General features: G+C 41.6%; 1 protein-coding gene across 2 annotated transcripts in view; it reads right to left on the bottom strand.

Annotated features, from left to right (window-relative positions):
* Positions 1 to 3287: 3287 nt before the first annotated feature.
* Positions 3288 to 27970, bottom strand: part of SBF2 (SET binding factor 2) — a 474622-nt gene continuing 449939 nt past the window's right edge. For both annotated transcript variants that reach the window (XM_059408436.1, XM_059408445.1), the window contains 8 exons: positions 17696 to 17822; positions 15501 to 15628; positions 13805 to 14038; positions 12715 to 12819; positions 10422 to 10615; positions 9539 to 9626; positions 7603 to 7734; positions 3288 to 6568 (listed from right to left, as the gene is read on the bottom strand). In XM_059408436.1, coding sequence (XP_059264419.1) covers positions 6470 to 6568; positions 7603 to 7734; positions 9539 to 9626; positions 10422 to 10615; positions 12715 to 12819; positions 13805 to 14038; positions 15501 to 15628; positions 17696 to 17822 — 1107 coding nt within the window. In that variant the 3' untranslated portion in view covers positions 3288 to 6469. The remainder of the gene's footprint in view (positions 6569 to 7602; positions 7735 to 9538; positions 9627 to 10421; positions 10616 to 12714; positions 12820 to 13804; positions 14039 to 15500; positions 15629 to 17695; positions 17823 to 27970) is intronic.

Raw genomic sequence — 27970 nt, 5'->3', positions numbered from 1 at the left:
CTGCAGCCTCCAACTCTTCCACCCCGCCTCCCGTCCTTCTGTCTCTCGTTCACAGGGTCAAATCTGCATCACTGCCTCACGTTCCTCCCAACCTCCCCGACCTGTGCTCTGCTCATCTTCCCTCACACGTGTTCCCCTGTAAGTCTCTTGCACACAGAGAGTCCTGTCTTTGTGGAACGACCAGAACTAACAAGTGGTCTGCGGAAACAGTGGCAAGATAGGGATTTGGGCCTGTTTGAGAGCGGATGGGGAAGAGGAAGCCGTCCTGGTTGACGGGGGCCCCAGATAGTCCCTTGAGTAAGGTAGCAGCTCAAATGCTAAAGATTTCACGGGTAAAGACCTGGGAAAATTTCCTAGGGGAGGGGAATGTTGTGGTAGGTGCGATCATCCAAGCATTTAAAAAATAAGGCGGGGGTAGGGGTGGGTGGCTGGGGATGGAAAAATGCCCGCTAAGAACTGACTGGTCACCGTGAACGCAAGCTGATATTCTGCGGAGGACTGAAGAGGGACCGCGGGCCACTGACAAGCAGTTACTGGGGCAGCGTGCAAGCCAGCAAGCTTCCATGGAAGCTTACAAAGCAGCACTTATCTGCGGCCGTGGAGAACAGATGCAGCGGAGCGGCAGGCTGAAGATCAGAGTTGCACAGATAAGTCTGAACGCTCAGCCAAGCTACTTCTGTGAAGGTCAGAAAGTCTGGAACCCTGCGACATGAGATAAAGACATCAGCGTGGATGCCCTGAGGATGTGGGGGCTGCAGCCTTCCTGAGCCTCCAGGCTTAGTTACAGAGACGGCCACCCCTCCTCCTAAGAGCTACCATTTCTGCTGTGCTGAAGGATGCCACAGAGGCCTCACCCCTGCTGGGCAACGGGTACTTTCTAGGGAGTTGCCCCCACTTCTTCCCCTACTGGCCATGGACGGTGATTAGGGTTGAATTCCAGAATAATCCAGCTGGGGACATACTGAGCCCGGTGGTGAAGGAAAGAGAGTAACATGAAAGAATAGTTAACTATCATAGACATTAGCAGGAGCCAGAGGAATGGCTCTGGGCTTGGATTTAGGGAACGCTTGATTAAGGGGGCTAGAAAGTAAGACTGGATAAGCAAGAAGTCATGGATTTGGGGGCACTTTCCTGAGACACAGATTTAATACCCTGGATGGGACATGAGGCGATAGGGCAGATTCTGCTGGGGTGGCTCTTAGAAGTCTGGAAAAAGCAGTGGAAATACCCGAGTTTTCCTGGCAGATGGTAAAGAAGAAATAAAAGAAGCTGGGCCAGAGTGGGGATGCTGGAATGGATGTATTATGTAAGGCCAGTAAGGATGGAGGCTCAACCCACAGAAAGTTGTGGAGAAGGCACGTGGACCATGGTGTCCCTAGGTACAAAACAGGCAGCCAATAAGGTTCTGCTTCTTAAGTACAATGAAAAAGCCCACAGGAATGGAGGTGCAGGAGGCAGGCTCAATGTAAAGTCTTGGTCCCTTGCTCAGTTTCCAGACCTGAGCCAGTCTGAGGATCCGGAACCCATAGTCTAAAGAGGGGCCAGGGGTCTACGAGGAAGGACCCTGCAAAACTGCAGCAAGTATATATGGTGATTCCTGAAGTTTTCTCCCAAAGGTCTATGGCCATTTATTTGGGTGACTGTTCACTAGAGACAAGGGACTAGTGGATACCGGAGTTCTAGTTCACATGAATCTATGAGACTCAAAGCATCATCATGGGCCCTTTTTTAGAGTGGGGCCCCTGGGGGTCAGGGAAAAGGGGAATCACAGCTAAGGTCTGACTTGCAGTGGGCTCGCTGTGTCCACGAAGTTGCCCAGCAGTCCCTTGCACCGAGGTGCTCCATCAGAACTCATATGCTCTTACAGCTGGAGTGACCCCCACATCAGGCCACTGGCTTACTGGGTCAGAGCAGTCATAGCAGAGAATGCCATGTGCAGACTTCTGAACGTGCTGCCTTCTCCTGGCTCCCTCGCCTTACCCAAAGTAGTAAATGAAAACATCTCATCTCATACCAGGGTATATGGCAGAAAGTAATGCTGCCGTTAACAACTTAAAGGGCGAAGGGGTGGTGGTCCCTGCCATTTCTCCTTTTAATGCACCTGTCTGACCTCTGCATGAATCTGATGGATTCCGGAGGAAGACTAGCTAGACTGCCTCTGGCTGAACCAAGGAGGAGCCTTGCTCGCAGATGCTGTGCCAGACATGGGTCATTGCTAAAGCAGATTAATAAGGCCGTAGGTATGTGGTCTGCAGTCATTTGGTCAATGTGTTCTTTTCCATTCCAATTGGAAAAGAGGATTGGGAACAGTTCATATTCACATGGGATGGACAACAATATTCATTTACAGTTTGCCTCAGGGTTGTGTAAACTGCCTTGCCCTCTGTCTTAATGTCATGTCAAGAGATCAGGGCCATGTGGACATCCCACAGAACACCACACTGATCCATTACATCAATGACCTTGTGCTGATCAGGCAGGATGAGTAAGAGGTGTCCTGTGCTGGCGGTCACGGCTCAGTCACATGCACTCCAGAGTGTAGCATATAAAACTGGTAAAGATTTAAGGACCTGCCACTTTAATGAGGTTTTAAGGGGTTCAGTGGCCAGTGAAAGAAAGTCAAGAGTAAGAGAAATTATTGTATCTTCTATCCCTTGCCACTGTGAAGGAAGCACGGTGGATGGCAGCTATCTCTGGGATTAGGGACAACACAAGTGTTCTGGATGATGTGTAGGGCTGTCGGCTGCAGGGGGGTCCCACAGCAGGGGAAGGCTCTGCAACAGGGCCAGGCTCCCGTGCTTGGAAGCCGGAGGTGTTGGGAATGTTGGCAGTGGGAAAGGGGAAGAGGTAGTATGGTGCTTACGGCACGGCTCAGTGGGAAAGTCCCAAAGCAGGCCCCTTGGATGCCCCAGCAGGGCCATGTTAATAGCAACAGCGAATTACACACCATTTTGAGGAACAGTTTCTAGCATGTTACTAGAGACAGAACACCTCACCAAAGTACACCAAGAGGGACATCTGAAACTGTCCATTATGACTTGGGTTCTATTGGATGCATCAAGTCATAAAAATGGATGGGCCTGGAGGCAGTCCGTAAGATGGAAATAACTACCTCTGGGATTGAGCCTGAGTAAGGCAAAGGGCAATGGGTAAACTGCACGGGGATACAGCATTAATAATTTTTTGGAATGATTACATGTTGAAATAATATTTTTGTTAAACCGGGTGAAGTAAAAATATATTAAAAATAAGATGAAATGTTATTAAAATCAGTTCCATTTGTTTTTTAAAATTTTATTATTTTTTACTCTGTTATGCTAGTCACCATACAGTACACCATTAGTTTTTGATGTAGTGTTCCATGATTCATCATTTGCGTAAAACACCCAGTGCTCCACGCAGTACGTACCCTCCTTAATACCCATCACCGGGCTCACCCATCTCCCCACACCCCCTTTCTAGAACCCTCCGTTTATTTCGAAGGGAAAAATGAAGGGGGAGGAATTGGAGTGGGATACGCTACATCTGCTTTTTTACTTTAAAAAATATACATTATATGGCTTGCTTTATGTATCTGACAGTGCTGCTTGAAGCCCTCTGTCTGCATCAATACTGCCTTATTCTTTGCTTAACCCATAGCTCCAGTGGCTGGTGCTGAAGGCATGTCCCAGTTATCACTCTGAGATGGTTCAGAAATTCTTTATGGGATGATGGGGTTATTTAATAACTCTTAAGAGAACTCCCAATGAAGTATTTAGAAATGTCTATTTCTGTTGAGAAGCAAACATGCTGTGCCATTAGCAGTCTAAGCCCTAGCCCTGGAACAGAGGCCACTGGGCAGAGGGCTTTGGGAAGTGAGAAGAACGAACCTGGGCCAAAGGGCTTGGGAAGCCAGACCTGTACAATGTGCTCCTTTCAGGATCTGCATCTTTCCAGAGCCCAGCCATAGAAAGGTTTGTCACAAGCGCCACAGGGGAGGGGTGGTGGCAGCTAAGCTCCTTACAAGGTGCAAGGCCTTAATCTTTCTTCCTTGGAATCCAGTGTTCTTCCCCCCCCCCCCCCCCCATAGCTAAGACCTGAAGAATGAAGGGCATCCGGATATTCTCGTACTCAACCCCCAATCTCAGTAGTTTCTCTTGTGAATGAAGCAGGGCAGAATCCTGGGACCAGTGAAGCCTGAGAGCCCCTGCCTGGATCACCTGAGCCCTCTAGACTGAGGCAACCTGAAGGCTTCAAGGGCCCATTCTGCCTGGCTCAGAGTGGGATCCTGGATATCAAAAGACTGAGAGGTTCAGCTCTGGGGTGAGAACCCCAATTCTGTTGGCTCCATGTTGAGATGTAGCTAAGGTCCCCAAAGTAAACTCAAGGGTTCAACCAGAAGAAACGTTGCCCAGAATGGAAATCACTGATCCTTCATTTGTGCTGTTTTAATGATTTCCTGAAACAGAAAAGCCAGCCACCTGACTACAGTTCAGTTGTTCCTGCCTAAAATTCTCACTAACTGCTACATACCATACATAGGAGGTAAACCTGTGACCGAGAAGACGAAAAGGACTCCAACAATTTCACACTGCCATGAGAGGCACAGGGTGGGAAGAGTGGCTTCCGGTCTCTTACTTAAACTCGGCGGCTGTGTGTCTAGAGCCCAGAAGCTCAAGCCAGCATGTCCAGTGTCTAGTGACCACCTAAGCAAGGCACGAAATGAGCTGTTCCACCCTTGAATTTTTAGTCTCATACATAAATCCTGGATTTTGCCTTCTGAGCAGTATGCACTACACAGTGAGTTTTATTTCACAGCAAATGAGGATGCTTTTTCTTAAGAAATAAATTTAATTCAAGGTGGTTAGTGACTGTAAGGCATGGAACACCTTTACGAAAGTTAAAAGAATCCAGTTATAAAAGAAGCACTGTGCACAGTCTCAAATAGCTGAAGGTACAATGGGCTCCATATTTTACAAAGTACAAAAATTATTTCATATACAAAGAAAAAATACAAATAATGTGCAAAAATCATTTTCACAGGTGGCAATTTATAAAATGAAAATGATAGAAAAATCCTTCATTCTTATTTTTCCCCAATTTCTTATATATTAACACAGTTCTATTTCCTAGTGTGTAGATAATTTTAAATTTGAAAATCTGATTTATTTGTAATCTACAAAGACAAAGTGGTTTCTTATCTTTTAAAAAGGGAACTATTTTCATGACTGAAATCTTATGCATGAATCAGTTAATTTTATATTAAATTATAAGTAGGCTATCTGAAAAACAAGGATATAGAAATCATATATACATATTTTTGAAATATTAGTTTGGTATTTAACATATTAACATTTCAAAATGACGCTCTAGCTACCTCTGACTCCAGCCGGCCACAGCGCCTGTGAGCAGGGATCTCGCTGCGGCTGCTGGTGGGGAACACACAGCATTCCTCAGATCTTTAGCTGAACAAAGACAATATTATCAAAAGTAAAGAAAATCTACCGACCGTGCTTACTCTTCATGTGCAGAAGTGCTGTTTGGGCAACTGATCATGCCACCGTGCGAATGCTGTCTACACAGCCTGTCACAGGTGTGCTGTGCTCATGGACAGCTGGCTTCTGTCTTTCTAACATCTTCACTTCATTAAGAGTTCAGTGCAAGGGTTTATTTTGTGAGTTAGTGCATTCGGCTTTTTGCATGTTATTTCGTGTAAGAAGCTGTCAGGGAGCAGAAGAATACATAGGAACACAAAGTCCTGGATCCTCAGGGCACCTTTGGCCTAGAAAATTCAGTGTTTTGGAAGCAATATTTTCCTGCATTGGCCTGGTCATTGTTGCATCATTCCCTGCCATCTTTTTCCTTCAGGAGAATCCTGTGTGTGCCCCCTTTGCCTGCCACTGAGCACTGAGGTTCTTGTATGATCCCCAGTGGCCAAGCAGGGGTTATGGAAGCACCTTTAGGCAGCACCAGAGAACTGAGCATCTCTAAGGTCAGACAGTAAGAGTAGGAACTATTCTGCTGGGAAACCTGTTCCAGACAGAATGTAAGATCAACTTGGACAGTTTTGATTTTTGCTTGTCAGAAAGTTCTTCAAGGAAATTATGACCTTGGTAACAAAAAGGATCTAGTTTCATCAAGAAGGAGTCAAGTAAGTGGTAGCCATTTTGCCTAGGGGATGGATGACAGTTGGCTCAGGAAGCATTCTTCTGGTCCCTAACCACTAAGACCCTGTTAGAACAACCTAGTGCAAGACACAGGGAGTGCCTGGGGCTCTTGGCCAGCCCTCTGGGATGCATTCAATCAGGCTAAGCAGACATAGCAACTGCTCAAAGAGGGCACTGGGTAAGACTGGGCAGGAGAACTTCAGGCCTGGGATGACTCTTTAGAACCAAACAGGAAGCTGTCAGCTGCTCAAGGATTCATGCACTTTGTTCTATCTGGCAGCTTGAGTCCTTCCTCCCTCTTCTGCTTGGGTTGACCAGGGACATCAGGCATCAGAGATACAGCTCTGAATCCTGTCCATCCACTGCTGGGCACTCTGTCCATCCTGGGCACAGAAGTTATACACACGTTTGCTGGTCTTGAGCTACAAAACCGAAAGACAAGAAACACAGATGAAGGGCAGGCCTGCTCTATGGCTTTGGGCAAGTGTGTGAATCAATCCCAGTGAACTTCCCTTCCCATGCCACCCCAGAACCTCTATGTTCTCTCTCCCCTCCACTACCATACTGTCATTGCCTTGATGGTCACTTCGTGTTTTGGGTCCCCAGAGTCACTGAAGATGTTAGTAGAAGGGCACTGGCAGAAAAGGAGACATGCTAGGAGAGTCTAACTTCGCATTTTCCTGGGCCTTCCTTGACTAAGAAGGCGGGTCAAGAAGGGCTGCGGAGTCTCTGGCCTCTCGCGGAGTCACAGATGCAGCAAAGGTGCCACGGAAGCTTCCTGTGATCCTCTGTGAAGCCTGAGAATCGTCCACATCATGAGCAAGTCACCTTTCCTGTCCTCTTTCTATCCCTTTCTCTAAAGGCTTCAGCTGGGGCCACCCTGGAAGCCCAGACTCAGGGAAATGGCTTCATAGCCAGAACAGAGCCCTCACTATGACTGTGCTCTTTATGAAGCCCTGCTTGGCTATGGGAACTAAGCAGAACTAAGAACCCCATTGTGTGGCCCATAAAATGCCCCAAGGCTCACCTAAGGGCTGCTGAAGATGTTAGGGCAAAGAGTCAGCATGTATGACTATGGACAATTTTTATGGACGGTCAAGCATGAAGACCACTGGATCCAAAGGGAAGTAGCATCTTCTTGACGGTAGGTGGTGAGTAAAATAACTAACAATATTTAACAGGGATTCATTTTCCTCCATATGTGGCTGGATACCCGCTGAAGAAGTCCTTTGTGCAAAGTAATATGCAGCCTTTTTGAGACATCTGAACAGCCAGGAGAGGTCAGATTTGGGCATTGAGTGCTGAATTCAAATTCTGTAGCAATTCCCATATCCAGGGGGTCTGCAACCTATCTGCTGTCTCCATCAATTTCTCTGAGGCCCCATAATTCTTATAGATGGATGGGTTGTAAGGAGTCATGTACAGATAGAGTGAGAAAAAGACAAGATCAACTTACATCAAAGAAAGCCTTGTCACTCGTGTGCTTTGGGGCTCCCATGCTGGGGCCAGCAGGGATGACCATTTCTACTTCAGCCAGATCAATGTGGCCTTTACAGTTTGTGTCCTCACCTGAGTCATAGTATCGCAGCTGGAACCAAAAGGATACAGATGGGATATAAGACACACAGAAAGGGAAAATGGCGTGGGTTTCCAAAATGTGTTTGAATACCTTCCTCTGTATCTTGCTAACCTATGCCTAAAAGAATAAATAAGAAAATAAAAACACTGCTTGCTTCTTGGTGGCTGACAGAAAGGAGGAAAAATATTTTTTTTTGAAATTTGAATTCATAAAAATACTACATATTAAAAATAAAATTAAATGTCAACTAACAATTGTAAAAAATATATATAACATATAAAAAAGAGGTTCTTTATATATTATTTATATAAAAAATAAAAAATTAAATAAAAAATTATTTACTATTGAAAAAAAAAAGAGGTTCTTTAGAATATGTACAGAATTCCTAGAAATCGGTAAGAAAAAGATAATCTAGTAGAAAAATGATTAAAAAAGCTCAGTGAGCAAGTCACAGAGGAAATACAAATGACCTATAAACATCTGAAAAGATGTGCAACCTCGGTGATGGAAGAGGGGTAATGTAATCAGTAAGATTTCACTTTTCACGTAGATTAAGAAATATTAAAAATGGCTGATAATATTCAGGTTGATTGTAAGGCACTAAGTATTCTCAAACACTGTTAGTGGGTATATAATTTGTTAGAAACCTTTTGGACTAAATTTGGCAACAGCAACTCAAATTTAAAATGTTTATGCCTATTGATATGTCCTTCTCACCTCTGCAGAAACACTCCCACAAGCATGCAGAGACACAGAGAAAGAGGTTTCCTTCAGCACTATTTTTATTAGCTAAAAATGGAAGAGATGTATCTTTCAATGAGGGTGTTTGTTAATTAAATGATGGTTGGTTAATTATATCAGTAATATGGAATACCATAACTTTTCAAAAATGATAAGGAAGATCTTTATGAACTGGTAGGAAAATATGTTCAATTATAGTATATAAAAATATAAGTTGCCAGACAGCATGTAGATATAAAATGATTTTTGAAAAACTAGCTCAACATTTGATTGAGCGGTTATTATGTGCCAGGACTGGGTATCACTCTGTAACTTATATGGCAGAGAAGTGTCTAGTGCCTCTGTCACTACAGCCTGGCCTCATACTTACCTCTGTTTCTCCAGCCAGGCATGGGTAGAAATAGGTCGAAAATGGAAAACTGTACGTTTTGTGTTCAAGAAATGCAAAAGTTGGTAAGAATGCAAGTATAATTTGGTGTAATTATAAATAATAGAAAAATTATGAGATTGTCCTGTGTTATATTTAGTGGTTTAATGGAACTTGTCTCCACAGCATATTCTTATGATTTCAGAGACTTTGTTATGTTAAAGTACAACCTCCCCTAAATAAATTCTCTATATTCTTCCACAAAGATTCTGTAACTTTTATGAAATGCCCTGAGCAGAGGGAAACGTGGTCCCCACTTAAGATCTTTATGTGAAAATGGTCTTCTAGGTGCAGGTCCTACAGAACACTGTATAGGGGTACCAGTTTGTATCTTTCTCAACAGCCTTTATTTTTTATTTTATTTTATACATCTTATCTTATCTTAAAGTAGGCCCCATGTCCAGCATGGAGCTCAATGTGGGGCTTAAACTCACAACCCTGAGGTAAAGACCTGAGGGAGATCAAGAGCTGATGCTTAACTAAGTCACCCAAGTGCCCCTCAACAGACTTCATTTTAGAGATGAATGTGTTGAGAAACAAAAGGGTTCTCTGCCTCCAGGCTGACTGGTCAGTTCTGAGGTAGAATGAGGCCACAGTCTAGCCTAGAGAGAGGTGATTCTCTGTAGGCTTTGACAGTATTATTACCTGATGTTTTGTTACATCCAACACAAACCAACGGGGTTTCCAACCTTTCAGCAGAGCCCCTCTTTTGTAAAGCGTTCCCTCGAAGGACCTAGAAGAAATGATGACAGGCAATTAATTTTGGTTTTTCATTTAAAAAGTGCTATGAAGGGGATGTCTGTTGTTTTTGCCAAGTCTTTCTTTCCCTTGATAGTCCAAAAAAAAAGCCAATCAGAATTCTTTCCAGATTCTTTTTCACTAGACCTTTGGGGGAAAGACTGCTTCTTTCTGCTGGAATTAACAAACTTGTAAGGTTTGGAGCTCTCAATAGCCATCTTTTGTGCCATGTTGAGAATGATGCAACCACTAGAGGAAAACTGTGAGAAACTGGCACATCCTTGGCCTTTCCAGGGTCTGTGATTAAATGCCTTTAAAAAAAAAATTATTTATTTGACAGAGATCACAAGTAGGCAGAGAGGCAGGCAGAGAGAGAGAGGTGGGGGGTGGGAAGCAGGCTCTCGGCTAAGCAGGGAGCCCCATGTGGGGCTCGATCCCTGGGATCATGACCTGAGCCGAAGGCAGAGGCTTTAACTCACTGAGCCACCCAGGTGCGCCAGTAAATTCCTTTTTGCTCAAGCTAGCTCGAGCTGAACTTCTGATGTCTACCACTAAAAAAGTGCTGACTAACACATACTCTCTCAAACGATCTGACAGGCATGAGATAATAATAACCAGGACTCAACCACAAATCACCATAACCTCTTGGCGTTATTTTAGTTGTAATTTTGACTTCTCCTCTTCAAAGAGCCATCTGACACATTTACAACAGAAACGAAGAATGAAAGCAAATCCATCTCAGGGTTACAGAAGGCTGTCCTGCCCAGGCCCAGCAGCTCGGCACGCCCACCTGTTCTCGTCATTCCTGGACGCGTACTGGCTGTACAGCGTGGCTGCTCTGCGGTCCACGCCATTGGACGGGGAGATGCTGGCACTGTGCTCCTGGCCCATGCTGCTGTCTGGGAGGTGCAGCAGAGACCTCTTCTGACAGGAGGTCAGGTTGGTAGACACAATTCCTGGGGAGCCTGAAGGGTGTCTCTGCAGCTGAAAAAGAACCATACTTTGATAAAAAAAAAAAGAAAAAAAAACCCAAACTGTAAGATGATAAATTTGCATTTTAAGTTAAAGGAAAAAAAAGAGCTAGGAAAGCCTTATAAAGATTTTATTGAGCAACTCATCCAGTAATTTCATTTTTAAAAATTTATCTCAAGGAGAAAACTGAGTAACTCAAGGAGCAATTAAAAAAATACACATACAAAGATGTTTATCCTGGAGTTGTTTATGATAATAAAAAACCAGAAACAATGTAAATGTCTATCATTAGGGGACTGGTTAAAAAAATGGTATTTCCGGGGGCGCCTGGGTGGCTCAGTGATTTAAGCCGCTGCCTTCGGCTCGAGTCATGATCTCAGGGTGCTGGGATCGAGTCCCGCATCGGGCTCTCTGCTCAGCGGGGAGCCTGCTTCCCTCTGTCTCTCTCTGTCTGCCTCTCCATCTACTTGTGATTTCTCTCTGTCAAATAAATAAATAAAATCTTAAAAAAAAAAATGGTATTTCCGGGGTGGCTGGGTGGGTTAAACCACCGCCTTTGGCTCAGGTCATGATCTCAGAGTCCTGGGATAAAGCCCCGCGTCGGGCTTTCTGCTCAGTGGGGAGCCTGCTTCCTCCTCTCTCTCTGCCTGCCTCTCTGCCAGCTTGTGATCTCTCTCTGTCAAATAAATAAATAAATAAATAAAATCTTTTAAAAAAATGGTATTTCCGTAGAGTGGAATTCTAGACAGCCAACAGAACTGCTGTGCTGACATATATGACAAATGGAAGGTCATGTATGCCTCATATATTTTTTAAAATATCTTATTTATTTATTTATTTATCAGAGAGAGAGGGGGGGAGCACAAGCAGGGGGAACGGCAGAGGGAGAGGGAGAAGCAGATTCCCTGCTAAGCAGGGAGCCCAATGCAGGACTACAGCCGAGGATGCCAGGATCATGACCTGAGCTGAAGGCAGATGCTTACCTACTGAGCAACCCAGGTGCTCCAGAAAGCTGGTTTTAAAACAGTATGCATAGTAAATCCCTTTTTAGGTGTGTAAGAATGATACAATAAGTTTGACAGCTCGCAATTTATTTCTAGGCTATAAATTGTAGGTGATTTTTATCCTCTGCTTATAACTATCTGTGTATTATCTTACTTAAAAGAATAGATATATCTCTCATAATCAGAAAAAATATCAAGAAATGGTTTTATTCTTCTGAGAATTAAAGAATAAAGCTTTGAGAATTAAAGTCAGACACCACCTGCCTGTGGCCTGACAATAGTTCCCTGAGTTGCCATCTGAAGGCAAGAGTGAGTGCCTGGAGGACCCCTTCTCAGCATGCTAGAGGCTTTCTTCTGTGCCCCCGTCTCCCTGTCCCTCTGTGACATGTGAAGTCCCTTCAGAACACCCACAGCTGTCCTGATCTCCCTTCTGTTCCATCTGGAGCCAGTCTGAAGTGGGTTTGATGGTGGCTGTATCCAATATGAGGTGTGTGATCTCTGTGCCTGTCCCCTCGCATGTGAGCAGGGACACGACCCCCTCCCTGTGGGCTGCAGAGGACACTAAAGTGTGGGTGGGGCTCAGCACCGTCTCTTGCACCTATTCCATGCCTGATAGAGGTTGAAGTCAAAAACAGAAGAGGGACTGTGAAAGACAGAAAACAGTGTGTGTTTTTAAAATATTGTTATGATAAATGTTTCTTAATTCAGAAACAGAAAAGGGGGTGTGAGCAAGAGAAAGTAGCATAATCTGTCTTTTAAAAATATTTTCTTTTCTCTGGCTATTTCTCTGAAGGAAAGATGGTCCTGGTGTTCCCCTCCCCACTCATGTGGCAGAAAATCAGCTGAAACCACAGAGGCGCAGATAGAAAAGAACCCAGTAATTTTCCCTGAGTACGGGGCCCTGAAACACAAGTCTTATGTCACTGTGGTAAAGTGAGACACTCAGGAAGTATTCAGTCACTTGGAACCTTCTGCCCTGGACCTCCAGGGTATGACCCCACCCTCTGGCCATAAGCCCACCTGGGTTACCTGCAGCAGCAGGCCCCACCTGACCGAGCAGGCTCAGAAAGCTCAGAAGTAGCTCCTCACAGGATTTTAGCAACTCACACGGTCTGCTCTGGGTTCTTCCTTAAGGTCCACTGTTACTTTTTCCCACAGCTGCTGCCACTTCTCAGGGGTTTGGTTCAATTTATGCTCCAATTTTTCAATTTCCTGTGAAGTAATTAAAAGGAGTTTTTTCTGACACTAAGAATTTCATAGAAATCAGAAAGTGTCCCCAGAGCCAAATCTCCTCTGTACTGGGCCCGATGAATACCACGGCCAGAAGGCAGAGAAAGCTGGTGGCCTCAGAGGTCTCTCAAGGCAGGAACAGGGGTGGGAGCTCTAGCTGGTGTGACGTACTGTGGCAAAGGTACACCTTCACCTCTGGCCACCCCGCAGGAAATCTGATGGCCACAGCAAAAGGTCAAGCACTGGGCTGGTGTCCAAACCCTAACAGCAAGGTGGAGGTCTGTTCTTGACAGAGGAACCCCCACCTCTGATGATTTAAAACCAGATGTGGAAAAAATGAGCCAAGAACTGCCCAAGAACGGAATTTCCTTTGGAGAGGGATGCCGATGAGCAGAGCAGCTGCCCTGTGACAGCGCCTTCCCTGCAGCACACCTATGCCCCGCTGGTCACAAGAAGGGACCAAGACTCTTCAGGAACTGTTTGGCCCAGATCAGGGCTCAAACCCCTTCCTCCAGGCTGCTGCTCTCATCAGGGTGGCTACTGCTGGGACTGTTTCACTCCAGAATATTCCCTGGAGAAGATGGTTGGCAGCACGCCATCAGGCCATCAACTACCCACACTTCTGACCAGAGGAAGCAAAGCACCCACAAAAGCCATAATCCAGGACTGACTCAGGCTGCTGGGCAGCTAAAACAGCTGGGAAGCTGCAAATTGCTCCATTTGCTTGATTGCTTCTTCATAATGTTGGAAAACTTACTGTTTTTACTCTTTTCCAGTAGTTGAGTCTGATCCCCTGCTGCTGCTGCTGGGGAGCAAATTTGGTTTCCTCACCCTCCTGGGGTGCCACGTAGAACACTAGCCCAGAGGGAGGAGAGCCATGTCTAGAAGTCTGAGAGCCAGTTTTAACTGAACCTGGCTCCTGAGGCCTCAGGTGCCCTACATGCATGTCTCCGTGGGCCTGACTTACACCGAAGAGGCTGGTGAGTGCATCAGGCTGAGCACAGCTGACATCATCATAGCATGGCCACACCGTTCTCCTTTGGCTCTGGGGCCCAGCTCCTCCGGCCGCTTCAGAGTCCTCACAGGGGAACTGCTTGGGAGTTAGCATCATCCAGTCATATGAAGGCCCTGTGGAAAGTGTTTCCTCTATGTAGTAATCCCACTTCTTGAGGCTGGAGACATTTACATTGGGCTTCAGGGCCTGTTCAAAGAGAATTCTGAAATATAGTTTCATCTTGACCTCAAAGTACCTCCAGTGCACAGGCAGGCTGGCCCCTAACATCTGCAGGGTCTAGGGCAAGAGCATGAATGGATGTTCAATACCATATTCTAAATATTTACATGGTATACATTAAGATAAACTATTAAATAAAATATGTCTCTCCTCCTAGCTTGATAAATAAAACTTCCTAATGACCTGCAAGACGACGCTCAAAATGAGAGAGCTTGGACTCTTTAGAACTCTACACCAGACAGTGGTAGCACTGGAGAAGCTGGGCCCAGCAACCAGACTCCTTGGCCTAAGTCCCTGCTCCTCTCACTCTGGCTCGGTCTTATATTGTGAGGGTCTTTCATGAATGTGTATATATACTCCGACACACAAGGCTAAACCCTGTTTACTCTCTGCCAAACAGCTACTTCTTAGGCACACTTGGCGCTGAATGAGGAGCACATGTACTGGCTCGGGAGACAGACTGGAAGTAGCCTCGTTAGTAACTTAGATTTGGGTAAGAAATTTTGGGGTAACAGAGCATGGTTTAGATAAAGAAGGAGTATCTAAGCACAAACACTTGGGTTTTTTGTGTTCTGCATCTTATGAGGAAGGGGTTGCTGGAGAAAGGCCAGGGAGGGGTCCTAAGAATGGAGCCAAGGACAAGGGCCTTCTTGTTCCTGAGGAAGGTGGTCCTGCTCATCACACCAGTCTGTCCCATCCCAGAGCTTACTTCCTACAGACGTGCATCACACAGCATGGTTGCCCCTGAGATGTCCTGCTTCTTGGGCTGGGCTCCAAACATCCCTGCTTCCCATGGCTTTGGTATAAGTGGACTTTAAAGAAATCTTTCCCAAAGTATTTTAGACCTTTTTTTTTTCAGCTTAGATAACCAGTTGCAGTTTCAAGTTTTGTTTGGTCTTTCATCCTGTGGAAAGTTGCCTTGCTTTGACTTTCTTTAAGTTACCCTTTCTAGATTTGGGGGTCCAGCTCATAATTTTTATGGTCAAGAATATGAAGAACAGTTTCCATTCCACCATAACCCAAACCCATGGTGTATCAAACTTTTAAATAGCTTCTGGTATTTTCAATAGCTTCCTAGTCCAATGTTTAGAAAAAACTTTAACAGCTTATATATACTTAAAAGTAACAACACGGAGGACGTGGGGAGATGGAGAGGAGAAGGGGGTTGAGGGAAATTAGAGGCGGAGATGAACCATGAGAGACTATGGACTCTGAAAAACAATCTGAGGGTTTTGAAGGGGTGGGGGGTGGGAGGTTGGGGGAGCCTGGTGGTGGGTATTATGGAGGGCACGTACTGCATGGAGCACTGGGTGTGGTACATAAACAATGAATTCTGTTACACTGAAAAGAAATTAAATTTTAAAAAAAGTAAGGAAAACTTTAACACTAAACATTCAGAAAATGAAAAATAAATACTTTCTTACTATACCTCTATTTCTACTGGTGAATATAAATAATTAAAGAAAATGGGACTCCTCTTGTGCATTCTATCGATACACTCCCAAATACAAATTCCTTTTTTGGCATGCTTGTCTCCTTTATCATCAAACAAAGTTCCTGTAAATAAAAAAACAAACAAACAAAAACAACCCAATAAACAAAAGTCAAATAAATCAACAGTTTGCCTAAAACTATGATGCATGTAGCAGATGAAAAGTGAACTCTATCTTATGGCTCTCAAAACAGCAATGTATGTGCAGAAACCTTAGGAGGTCACTTAAAGCTAAGGACAGGAATGAATTTACTGCTATAGGGAAAAAAACCCAAATGGAAGGAAAACATCTGATAAAGTTTTCCCAAGTATTTAGCAGCACATCATGACCGTCTTTTAATCCACATCCTACGTCTATATCTAGATTCAAAGAGCTCCATGCCAGGCGTCATTCTACACATTTTTCAGGAGAAAAGGGAAGGACTTTGAGTTGATGTGATGAAGTTCGGTTAAAAACATAATTTTAGGTTTCTTTTTCCAGTTTCAGCTGTTCATTATGAAGCTGTTTAAAGTTTCTTCTTGTTTAAATAGTTTATGTATACTGCAAATCGTGGTCATGGAGACTTTGGATGATAGAAGGGTGTGGTCTGTATCTTTGGGTGACTTAACAAAAGCCAAAGGTAGGGGCGGGGGTGCTTCAGGCTTTTTCTGATCTTATTCTATACCTATCAAACCCTCAATCTGCCACTCACATAAGCTCACTTTGGTTTTAACAGAGAAGATGTGTAAGGGTGAGGAAGGAGGGTACTTCTTCAAAGGGCCAGGAAGGGTGCTTCTCTTAGCAGTGCTGTCTTGCTTTGAATGAAATGACATAGTCAAAAGTCAACAAGCATTTTACCAGTTGATCGGAAAAGATGTTTCAAGCCCAAGGCTGCACAAAATCCTACAAGAGGCCTCCAAGACTAACTTGTCTAACTTTTACCCGCAGAGCCCAGTTTGGTAGCTCTCAACCCTGGCCACACATCAGAAAAATCAAGGGCTTTAAAAAATCCCAGTGCTTATTAGGGCTTGCTTCGGAAGAATCTCTGAGGATGGGTCCCAGATACTAGTCATTTTAACAGCTCTCTAAGGGACTCCAATGTCCAATGTAATCAGTTCTCCTTACTGTCTTTCCAACACACAGTGCTTAAGAAATTAGTTTCTGATTATGACGAGTCAAAAAAGGTCTGGAGTATAAATAAGAACCAGTGCTGTCTCCTTTACCAAAAGTATGAAACACCCTACTAGACCACCTAATAGCATCACTGGAACTGTAACATTTTCAGATTTCATTTTTTAAATTGAGGACATCAGTAAATATTTTTAGCCAGTAGAAGAGTTCTCTTTATGAATATCCAGGTACATATATTGGAAATAGCTATTTTTTTTTCCTTTACTGTTTTCTTAACAACATCCTGTGTATCATCCCTTCCCTTCTCCCTAAAACAACAACGAATGTAAGAATGTAAAATCCCTGTGGGGAATGTTTTCATAGGGGCTAACTTTCAAAATCTACTCTTTACAAGTATTACTACTATTAAAAATTATAATAACAATGGGGATATCTAAAATTCAATGAATGATTATTAAAAGCTAAAAACTGTGCTAAGAAATTTATAACTATTTCCTCATGTGATCATTATGGCCAAAGGGGTAGGTGCTATTATTGTCATCATTTTTAGAGATGAGGACACTGAGGAAACTCAGAATACCTAACTTGTCCAAAGTGCTCAGCTGGGACTGGAAATACTGGAACTGAACCCTGATCTATTTCTCCGGAGCCCATGGCCTTTCCTGCTATTCACACTGCCTCCAAAAGCAGGAGCTTTCCCTACTATAGTGAGTATACCAGGGATAGAAAAACTAAGTAAAATGTTCTCTTTAAACAGTGATACCACTTTGAGATGTTAAAATAGTAAGCAGATTTCACCTTTGCTATAGGGATGACCACTTGTCTAAGAGTTAGCCTAAAAGTTAGCACAGCACATAACCTGAGAATTTAGGCACTCACTCATATCTATTCTACTTTTATAGTTCAGGGTAAAACCCTAAAATGACCTTGCCACACTTGGGGGTAGTAAGTTACTAGAAATTTTAATTAAAAACACATAAAACTAACAAAAAAGATGGAATAAGGGAGTGCAAACACATACCATGCTCTAATCTTTCATAGTCCGAATCCAGGAGAAATGTTTTAAAGCGATTAGACACATAGTGGAAAGCCAAGAACTTTAAGTAATAGAGATTGAATTCAAACTCTGTTGGATATTGGTTGTGAACCTGAAACATACACGACAAAGAAAAGAGTAAAAATCAAACTTAACAAAAACTGGATGCTATGCCACTGAATAGTGACCTGAAATCTGTGGGAGACCATATGATCCATCAACTGAGCCCCTACCATGAGTGGAGGTGGGAAGGGAACCAGGCATTCTCAGTGCTTACTACATGCTAGACACCATGCTAGGGATTTTTATAAACATAATTTCATTTAATCTCCATAACAACATTATAAAATAGGCATTACTCTTTCCTGGCTTTATTGAGATATGACTGACATATAACATGGTCAATTTACGGTATACAATGTGATGACTTGATACACATTATCTATTAAGAAATGATTACCACAATAGGATTAGTTAACACCTCTATCCCCTCACATAAATTCATAAGCATCTTTCTTAGTGAGAAAATTTAACATCCCGTCTCTTAGCAACTTTCAAGTAAATAAAACAGAACTGTTAACTACAGTCATCAGGCTGTACATTGAGTTCCCAGAACTTACTCTTCTTACAAGTAGAAGTTTGTATCCCTTGACTGGTATCTCCATATTTCCTCCAATCCCCAGCCTCTGGCAACCACCATTTTACTATCTCTATGAGTTTGGCTTTTTTAGATTCCACATATAAATGAGATCATACTGAATTTATTCTTCTCTGAATTATTTCACTTAGCATAATGCCCTCAAGGTCCAGCCACATTGTTGCAAATGGCAAGATTTCCTTTTTTTTTTGTTCCCCCTCTCATGGCGGAATAATATTCTATTGTGTGTGTGTGTGTGTGTGTGCATGTGTGTATAAAACATTTTCTTTGTCCATCTATAGATGGTCACTTAGGTTGTTTCTATATGTTGGCTAGTGTGAAGAATGTTGCAGTGAATACAGAAGTATAGCTATCTCCTTGAGATACCAAATTCACTCCCTTGGATGCGTACCCAGAAGTGGGATTGCTGGATCATAAGGTCATTCCGTTTTCAATTTTTTGAGGAACTACTTTTCCAGTGGCTACACTAATCTACATTCCCACCAACTATACACAAGGGCTCCCTTTTCTCTGTATCTTGCCAATACTTGTTACCTCTTGTCTTCATGATACTAGCCATCCTAATAGATGTGTGGTGATATCTCATTGTGGTTTTGATTATGCATTTTCCTGATATTAGTGATGTTGGACACTTTCTCATAATACTCATTGGCTGTCTGTATGTCTTCTTTGGAAAAATCCCTATTTAGAGCCTCTGAAGATAAGCATTATAATTCCCACACCCCTCCTCATTTAGAAACAAAGAAGCTGAGGATGAGTAAGATTAAGTAATTTCCCAAGGTCATTTGACAGTAACCAGTGAGACCAAATTTGAACCCAAGGTTTGGGCCTCATTCACTGCTTTATACTCTGCTAGGTTCTTGACAGACATACATTACCGTAAGTCATAACTTGCTTTTCAGGTACTTGCGGTATACAGTAGTGTGTAATAAAACGAAAGTTGTACACAGAAGTTTGGTGGTGAAAGGAATGAGAAGAGGAGATGGTAGTTTAGAATACAGCAAGACATCTTTTCAGGACAAAAGAAATATATGGCTGTCTGAAGACAATGCAGGAGAAGCCAGTAGACAGAGAACAAATTGTGGCAAAAGATCTGATAACTAAGAGAGCAAGGCCTGGGAAAGCAAGAATGAATGAGGCTAAGGGCTCAGATATAGGGAATAGCTTAGAAATGAGAAGGGATAGAAGAGTAGATTAGAAGAAAGAGATGTTCAAGTGCCAAAGGAAAGGGGAAGAGCTTATGCCTTTTAACTTAATTGGTGATCATTAAGTTAGGCAGTGAGGTCACTGGACGTAGGAATAAGGATGAAGGCATGATACGGGAGAGCAGGAGCAAGGCAGAGCTTGGAATGGTCACTGAGCTACAGTGTACTTTAGATAAGCTGTATGCAGACTCCGTGGAGCCTTCTTATGTTCACAGAAGGTAGGCTGATGACCTTGTGACACTCCATTCCACCTTGCAATCCCACCTGCATATTGCTCAATCTCTCAAGACCATTAGAGAATTCTGTTTGGTTGAGATAAGTTCCAATCACAATTATATTTGCTTAAAAGCTGTTTCAAATGAACATGTTAAGGCAGGCTGTCTAGAAGCCAGCTTTTATCTCCATGTTTAATTTGGCAATGTAGGCCTACATTTGGTCAGCCAAAGTGAGCAGGCATGTGTGTAATATGTTGATGTTAGTGCCTAATAGATCAGTGAGAATTTAAAGTCATGAACTGGGTATCATTGATTTATCAGAGTTGATCATCTGGTTAGAAACCTAGTTTTCTGTGATTAAAGGTTTTTTTCTCCCTACAACATTTTCTTATTGACTTTTAAAATGAACTAAAATTTTAGCTCATAAGTAATTAAAATAAAATGGATTTTAGGAAAACATATTAAGAGAGAGTATGACTTTCATTCAGTGGGCTTGTATATTGCAGAGCTGCTTCCCATAAGATGGGACAGCTTTCCATGGGACAACTGTGACATGGCCCTGAATAGCCAAGTGGTGTGCCCTATCTCAGGGTTTCAGAACTGTACGCACTCTAGCCCAAGCTCCTGGTTTGGAATCAATGGCACCACTCCAACAGCCAGTGTTGATAGAGAGGTGTGACTCAGATTGTGGCTGGTAGGACAGAAGGAGACAGACCCAGGATGGAACTTGGTTCCTTTCCATCTGAGAGTCTCAGGGAGGAGGAATCTGCAATGTGCTCAAGGAGAGTCAGCTCCAAGAACAACTTTGCCCCAACAGACATTGGAATAAACCTTGTTAGACACAGGGGAAGAAAAGTTTAGGGCTATTTCTAAGGACCCAGTCCATAACAGGTTCTAAAAACTTAAAAAAAAAAACTTTTATTAAACAAAGTTGCAAATAACAAAACCGTTCTCTCAATGACCACTCTCCATAGAAACCACTGCCTCATAAAAATCTGTATCTTTCTTTGATTATTCTGACACTTCATGTGCTTAAGTATATGATTTTGAAGACTCACTTATGTGGTAAAGTAGAATGGAAATGATAATGAATATGACCTTAAGTTGAACTTACAGGCATTTCAGGGAGATCATATGCTAGGACTAGAAGCAAAACTCCTCTACAAGTGGAAAAATACTTTCATAGCCCACTGTACTGAGTGACTGGGCCTCACCACAAATCCTGGAGCATACAATTATGTTAGAAAGGTTAGACACTTCTCAAGGCCACTGGCACTCACCCTGCTTGAACTGTAATTGGTGCTTAGATAGCATCACAGTGTCAGTACTTGGGGGCACTGTGTGTGTGTCTGTGTGTCTGCATGCCACAAGGACACCTGCTGGCGCTAACTGCTTGAGGTTGAAAAACAATCTGCCCCTAAACTGGGGTTAATTATCAGGTCTACTGGAAGTAGAAAAGAAGATATAAGCATTTTTAAAAAAAAATTCTTTAGCCACAGTTTAAGAAACAAGCATGTGAGGATTTTCTTCCATGAAAAAAGAAAATCAGACTGACCTGAATGCTGGGTTGATTAATATGTAGAAAGCCACATTTGGAATCTGACATTAAGAAACATGGGAAAAATACCTATTTAGATCCTCTGCCCATATATATATATTTTTAATCACTGAGTTGTAGGAGTTCTTTATGTATTATGGGAACTAACCCCTTTACAGATAGATGATTCGCAAGTATCATCTCCCATTCAGTAGATTGCCCTCTCATTTTGATGTTTCCTTCATTGTTCAGAAGCTTTTTGGTTTGATATAGTCCCATTTGTTTATTTTTGCTTTTGCTTCCTTTGCCTTTGGAATCTTCTAGGAATTTTATAGTTTTGGGTCTTACATTCAAGTCTTTAATCCATTTTGAGTTAATTTTTGTGTATGGTGTAAGATAGTGGTCTAGTCTAGTTTCATTCTTTTGCATGTAGCTGCCCAGTTTTTCCATTTATTAAAGATTGTCCTTTCTCCATTTTATGTTCTTGGCTCCTCTGTTGTAAATTAATTGTCCATATATGTGTGGGTTTACTTCTGGACTCTCAATTCTGTTTTCTGAAATGTCTTCTTACCATAACAAGAGACAAAGACCTGACTGTATTTGCATGACAAAATATGGTGCTTATATTTCCAGTAAAAAAGAAAAAATATACTTTCTCCATTTAGTCCTATCTCCCAAGGACTCAGTTTGTCTACTTCATTGGCATTTTTTCCTCCTTGTCAATGAGACACCTAGATTCTTCTGCTATAAAATACCACAGCAGTTTCCATAAGAGCACAATCCACATGCTTCCTTCCCCTTCTGTTAAGTATTGTTTTATCGTTTTAGTATTTTTATTTTTTGAGTTTTAATTTTTTATTTTTATTTTATTTTTTTGAAAATTTTGTTTTTGCATGCACATGCATGAGAGAGAGAGAGAGAGAAAGAAAACAAGTGAGAATGCATGCACAGAAGCAAAGGTAGTGAGGGTTGTAGGGGAGGGGCAGAGGGAGAGGGAGAAGTAGATTCCACTGTGAACAGGGAGTGCAATGCGGGGCTCAACCCCAGGACCCTGGGATCATGACCTGAGCTGAAGGCAGATGCTTAACAACTGAGTCACCCAGGTGCCCCATCTTCTTATGTTTCCTTTTAGAAATCGTATAATGTTAGGTCTTATATTTAGGTCTGTGATCCCTTTGGAATTAACTTTTGTATTGGTGCTAGATCTGGACAGAAGTTGGTTTTTTATTTGTTTGTTTTTGCATCTGGAAATCCAACTGTCTTTCAACTATTTGTTGAAAAGACTACCCTTTCTCTATTGATTGCTTTTTCACCTTCATTGAAAATCAGTTTTCCACATATTACATATAGTGTGGGACTATTTCTGAACTCTATTCTGTTCCACTGACCTATCTTTACACCAATTATCACACAATCTTGATTACTGTAGCTTTTTTTTTTTTTTTAAAGATTTATTTATTTGACAGAGAGAAATCACAAGTAGACAGAGAGGCAGCCAGAGGGAGAGAGAGAGGGAAGCAGGCTCCCCGCCGAGCAGAGAGCCCGACGCGGGGCTCGATCCCAGGATCCCGAGATCACGACCCGAGCCGAAAGCAGCGGCTTAACCCACTGAGCCACCCAGGCACCCTACTGTAGCTTTATAATAAAATCAGATAGTGCTAGTCTTCCAATTTGTGTTCTTTTTCAAAGCTTTTTAAAAAAATTTTTAAAAAGATTTTAAAATTTTATTTATTTGACAGAGATCACAAGTAGGCAGAGAGGCAGGCAGAGAGAGTGGGGGAAGGAGGCTCCCCACCAAGCAAAGAGCCCGATGCAGGGCTCGATCCCAGGACCCTGAGATCATGACCTGAGCTAAAGGCAGAGGCTTAACCCACTGAGCCACCTAGGTGCCCCTCAAAGCTGTTTTGGCTATTCTAGATACTTTGCATTTCCATATGGCTTTTAGAATAAGCTTGCCAATTTCTACAAATAAGCTAGCCCCTGGGAGTTTGATTGTGATTGCTCTGAATCTTTCCATCAATCTGGGGAGACTGACATTTCAACAATATTGAATCCTCTGACCCATAAACAAGAGGTATTTCTTGATTTATTTAGGGCTTTACTTTCTCTCAGTAATGTTTTGTAGTTTTCAGTGTCTAGGCTTTTAACATATTTTGTTAGATTTCTTTCATGTTTCTTTTTTTTTTTTTTAAAGATTTTATTTATTTATTTGACAGAGAGAGAGATCACAAGTAGGCAGAGAGGCAGGCAGAGAGAGAGAGAGGAGGAAGCAGGCTCCCTGCTGAGCAGAGAGCCCGATGCGGGACTCGATCCCAGGACTCTGAGATCATGACCTGAGCCGAAGGCAGCGGCTTAACCCACTGAGCCACCCAGGCACCCTCATGTTTCTTGATTCTGTTGTAAAGATAATAATTTTTACATTTTAATTTTCCAATAATTCATTGCTAGTATGTATAAATACTAGTGATTTTTGAATACTGATCAGGTATCCTATAGCTTTGCTAAATCCACTTATTCTAGTAGTTTTTTATAGATTCCACAGACAACCATGTTGCATGTGAATAAAGATAATTTCACTTCTTTTCTAATGTGGATGTCTTTATTATCATTATTTTCTTGTCTTATTGCATGGCTAGGACCTTAATTTAGTACAATGTTGAATAGAAGTGGTGAAGTAGACATCCACATCTTGTTCCTGATCTTAGAGGAAAAGCATTTAGTCTTTCACTGTTAAAACAGATGATGTTAGGTGTAGGTTCTTAAGAAATAGATACTATTTAGAGTTTGAGGAAATTTATACAGATTTAAAAGACAAAGCTATGTGAGGTTATTTTAGTTTTGTTTTCCATTATGGAGTGAAACCTGCCACTTTTACTTATTTATAAGAAAAGGCTCTAAAATGGAATTTGGAGAAACATGAATTTATAGCGTCTTATTTTTTGCCCATGTGTCACTAAGTACTTTATAAAATTTAAAGGCCCATAAAATAAGCTATGACTCAAATCCCAGGAAAGATCAACATTTTGGGAATAAAATATAGTAAGTTAACATTGGATTTTGCTTTCAAGAACTAGAAACGTTAAGCTACAAGAGACCCTATATAGAATGGTATCAACATTGGAAAAACTGTGCGTATGACAGACACAGCCTAGAAAACAGGTAATTAATGTTAGTTTTTATTATTTCAAGATAAAGATTTAACAAACATTAACTGTGCTGATCGCTTTACATAAAATTTGTGATCCTTCTGATAGCTATCTATCCACGTATCTATCTAGAAACCAAAGCAAAGAGAGGTTAAATAATTTATTAAAGATCAAAAATTAGTAAGTAAGACTGATATGTAGATACAAATTTACTTTATGGGCTCAAAAACTTAAATGTAAAATTGTTTTGATATTAAACAAGTTGGGTTATGTCAATTTCTGCCAGTTTTCAAGTGAATGGGAAGCGGGCAGACACAGAAACTTTGAATATACCATTAATCCATTAACTGCAGTTATTTTGCCAGTATTCATGGATAAATTTTGGAGTAACCAAACCGTGTGAGGGCAGCTTAGCTTCTCACACATGTGCTCACAAGGAAAGTTCCTATCTTCAAGAGATGAATAGTTTTTCTTTTTGGAATAGGACCTAGCACAGTGCTGGCATGTGGTAACCATGAGGAGGACTGTATCACACAGGCAGACCAGAGAGAGTAAATTTACAACTTCAATAAGCTTCAAAGCAAAGTTATAACTGTTACTTGTTTTTCTCAAGGTAGGAAATAATGAAAAAGTTCTAAGAAACACTCAAAGATTTACTCTAAGTTGACATAGAGGAGATGCTTGCTTATACTTCATGTTTTCGTTCATATTATACATGTCTGGTCCCCTGGTATTATATTTTAAAAATAAATTTTAGGTAAGAATTTCATTTTGTATTTTGGATGTATTTCTTTTTGAATTTGGTTCAACTATTTTAAGAAAAGGAAGCATCCTGTAATGATATCATTTGAACTATGCCAATTTCTTTTAGAAGCAACAAAAAATTTGCCAGATGTTGTTATTATGAAACAGTGATCTAGCATTTATAATTCATCTGACACCTGGACATACTGGCATAAACAATGGCTTTTTATATGATGAGGCAGTTCTAATTTAAGATCAGTGCTTCATCTGTTTTCTTTGTAACTCTATTAGTACTAATGGACAAGTCTAGGCAAATTTCCATCGACTGCCTTTTGGCATTCAGCATGTTAGAAATGGTTAATAAGCAGTGAACACATCCCACCTGGGAGTTTCGTTTGCTGCTGCGTAATTTCAATTTTTTTTTTTTTAAATGTTGTTGGACCTGGCTCTGTTTTGTGTCCCTGAGAGGCTGAGGACAGCAGTAATTCAAATTGTCTGCCAAAAGTTGGAGACATGTAAAGCACTAGTATTCACTTGAAAGGTATTCAAAGAAGGCGTTTTCTAATGCCTAAAACTAGTATGTAGATGATGAAACACTACCTTATAATTAAGTCAGCAAGAGTCAGAAGCACTATTTGTTAACTACAGTCTTCTATAGTCCTCTGTTTTTGAATGAATAAACAATCCCTATTCAGCACAAAGTAATTTGCTTCACCAAAGCTGATACCTATCATAGCCAAGCATCCTTTAAATACTGCAATTAAGGTCCTATGCTTGCTTTGCCATGACTTGCCTCCACTCAGGTTTTAATGTGTGAGGGTACTAAGGCAAAAGAGGGTTCAGGCAAATTTTTAAAAATTCATACTTTAATTTAAAAAATTTTAATGTAAGGGCACCTGGGTGACTCAGTAAGTTAGGTGTCCAACTCCTGATTTCAGCTCAGGTCATGATCTCAGGGTTGTGAGATAGAGCCCTGTGGCAGGCTCCATCCATGCTCAGTGGGGAGTCTGCTTTCTCTCTCTCTCCCCCTCTGCTTCTCCCCCAGGCTCGCGGGCTCTCTCGACCTCTCTCCAAAATAAATAAATCTTTAAAAAATTCTCTATAAATTTTTAATGTGGTACAACCAGATTTAAATACATATTAAAGGAGTCTTTAGGCCCTGAACAATATTATTTTCTACAGTTTGTCAAGCATTCACCTACAAACCACTGAGCTGTCACTAAAGCTCAATTTATATAGAACATTTGAATTTTAACTCATTATTTAAAATAAGAAGTTACTAGAAATTAAACATACATCCTAAGATGTTTTAGATAACATTATATGGTTTGAGCATCTATTGTAATGTATTCTAAAGATAACAGGAAAATAATTTATACTTCACTTTTGTTTATATTAAGTTACTTTGTTTATACCACTTAAGGGGTACTCACAAAATATAGGGTACTTTGCAATTCTAGACTACTCACACTCCTACCTACCCCCAACAATAAAATATAAGTATTCAATATCAAGTAATTATTATTATACTTAGGGTAGAATGATGTTCTCATTTTCAAGAACAATATGTCTTCTATGATAACCTCCCATCTCTTACTGATGGTGAGTGGATTCTTTTCCCAACTCTCATGTTAAGGTATGCAGAACTCTGCAAGCTGAACATGGATATTTAACATATCTATCTATCTATTTATTTATTACTTTTAAAGATTTTATTTATTTATTTGACAGAGAGATACAGGGAGAGAGGAAACACAAACAGGGGGACAGGGCAGAGGGAGAGGAAGAAGCAGGGAACCTGATGCAGGCTTGATCCCAGGACCTGGGATCATGACCTGAGCTGAAGGAAGACGCTTAATGACTTGAGCCACCCAGGAGCCCCATTTAAAATATTTAATAGTGCATTTAACTTAAGCCAAATTAGGCCATATATACTTAGCCCCCTGCAACTCTCCCTTAATTAAAGGAAAGGAATTTCTGTAAGACAAAAAAAAACCTAAAAGGAGGTGGGGAGAATGGGAAGGGAGAAAATTGCATGTCGAGAAAGTTCAGTACATTTATGAACAATGGAAAATAGAAGGAAGAAATAGAAGATGAGAAGCTACATTGGGATGCTTATAGGATGAAAATGATTTGACAAGGTAACAGCTTGCCCCGTAAACCCAGAAAGGCTCAGAACTCAGAGGCTCAAGAGCAGAGAAACATATATAGGGGAGAAATGGGAGCGAAAAATGAGGACTAGGTGTAGGTCTATAGAAGAAGTGGTGAGATCTCTAGGGTACTTTCCTACTCCAAGTAGTAATGTGACTGTCTCCTTGAAAAGCAAGGGATTAGAAGTCTGTCCTCTGGAAAAACCAAACTTGACTGAGCTCTGGACTTGGGAACAGCACGTACAGCTGGGTTAGTGATGAGGCTTGAAACTGAAAATAGCATAGATAAAGAACAAATCTACACACTTAGGAGGGATCTCCCTGGACCTATTTCCTGCCCTATTTCTAAAAAGCAGACAGCCAGGCTTGTAAGTATTCTCTGGGCACCAGACTGACACATTTTTCTCTGGAGAAACTAGATAGCTGCTCTTTTCTTTTTCTGTAACTCCAGTTAACTGAAATGTTGGACTTAATAATTAAAATTTTATTTTTCAGATTCATTGATATCCAATTTACAAATAATAAAATTTCCCTATTTACAGCATACAGGCTGATTGATTAGCTTTGGTCATTTGTGTAATCACCACTACAATTAGGACTGATTA

This window comes from Mustela nigripes, chromosome 1, assembly GCF_022355385.1.
Source record: "Mustela nigripes isolate SB6536 chromosome 1, MUSNIG.SB6536, whole genome shotgun sequence".
Classification (NCBI taxonomy): Eukaryota; Metazoa; Chordata; class Mammalia; order Carnivora; family Mustelidae; genus Mustela; species Mustela nigripes.
This window is presented reverse-complemented; position numbering and strand designations above follow the sequence as displayed.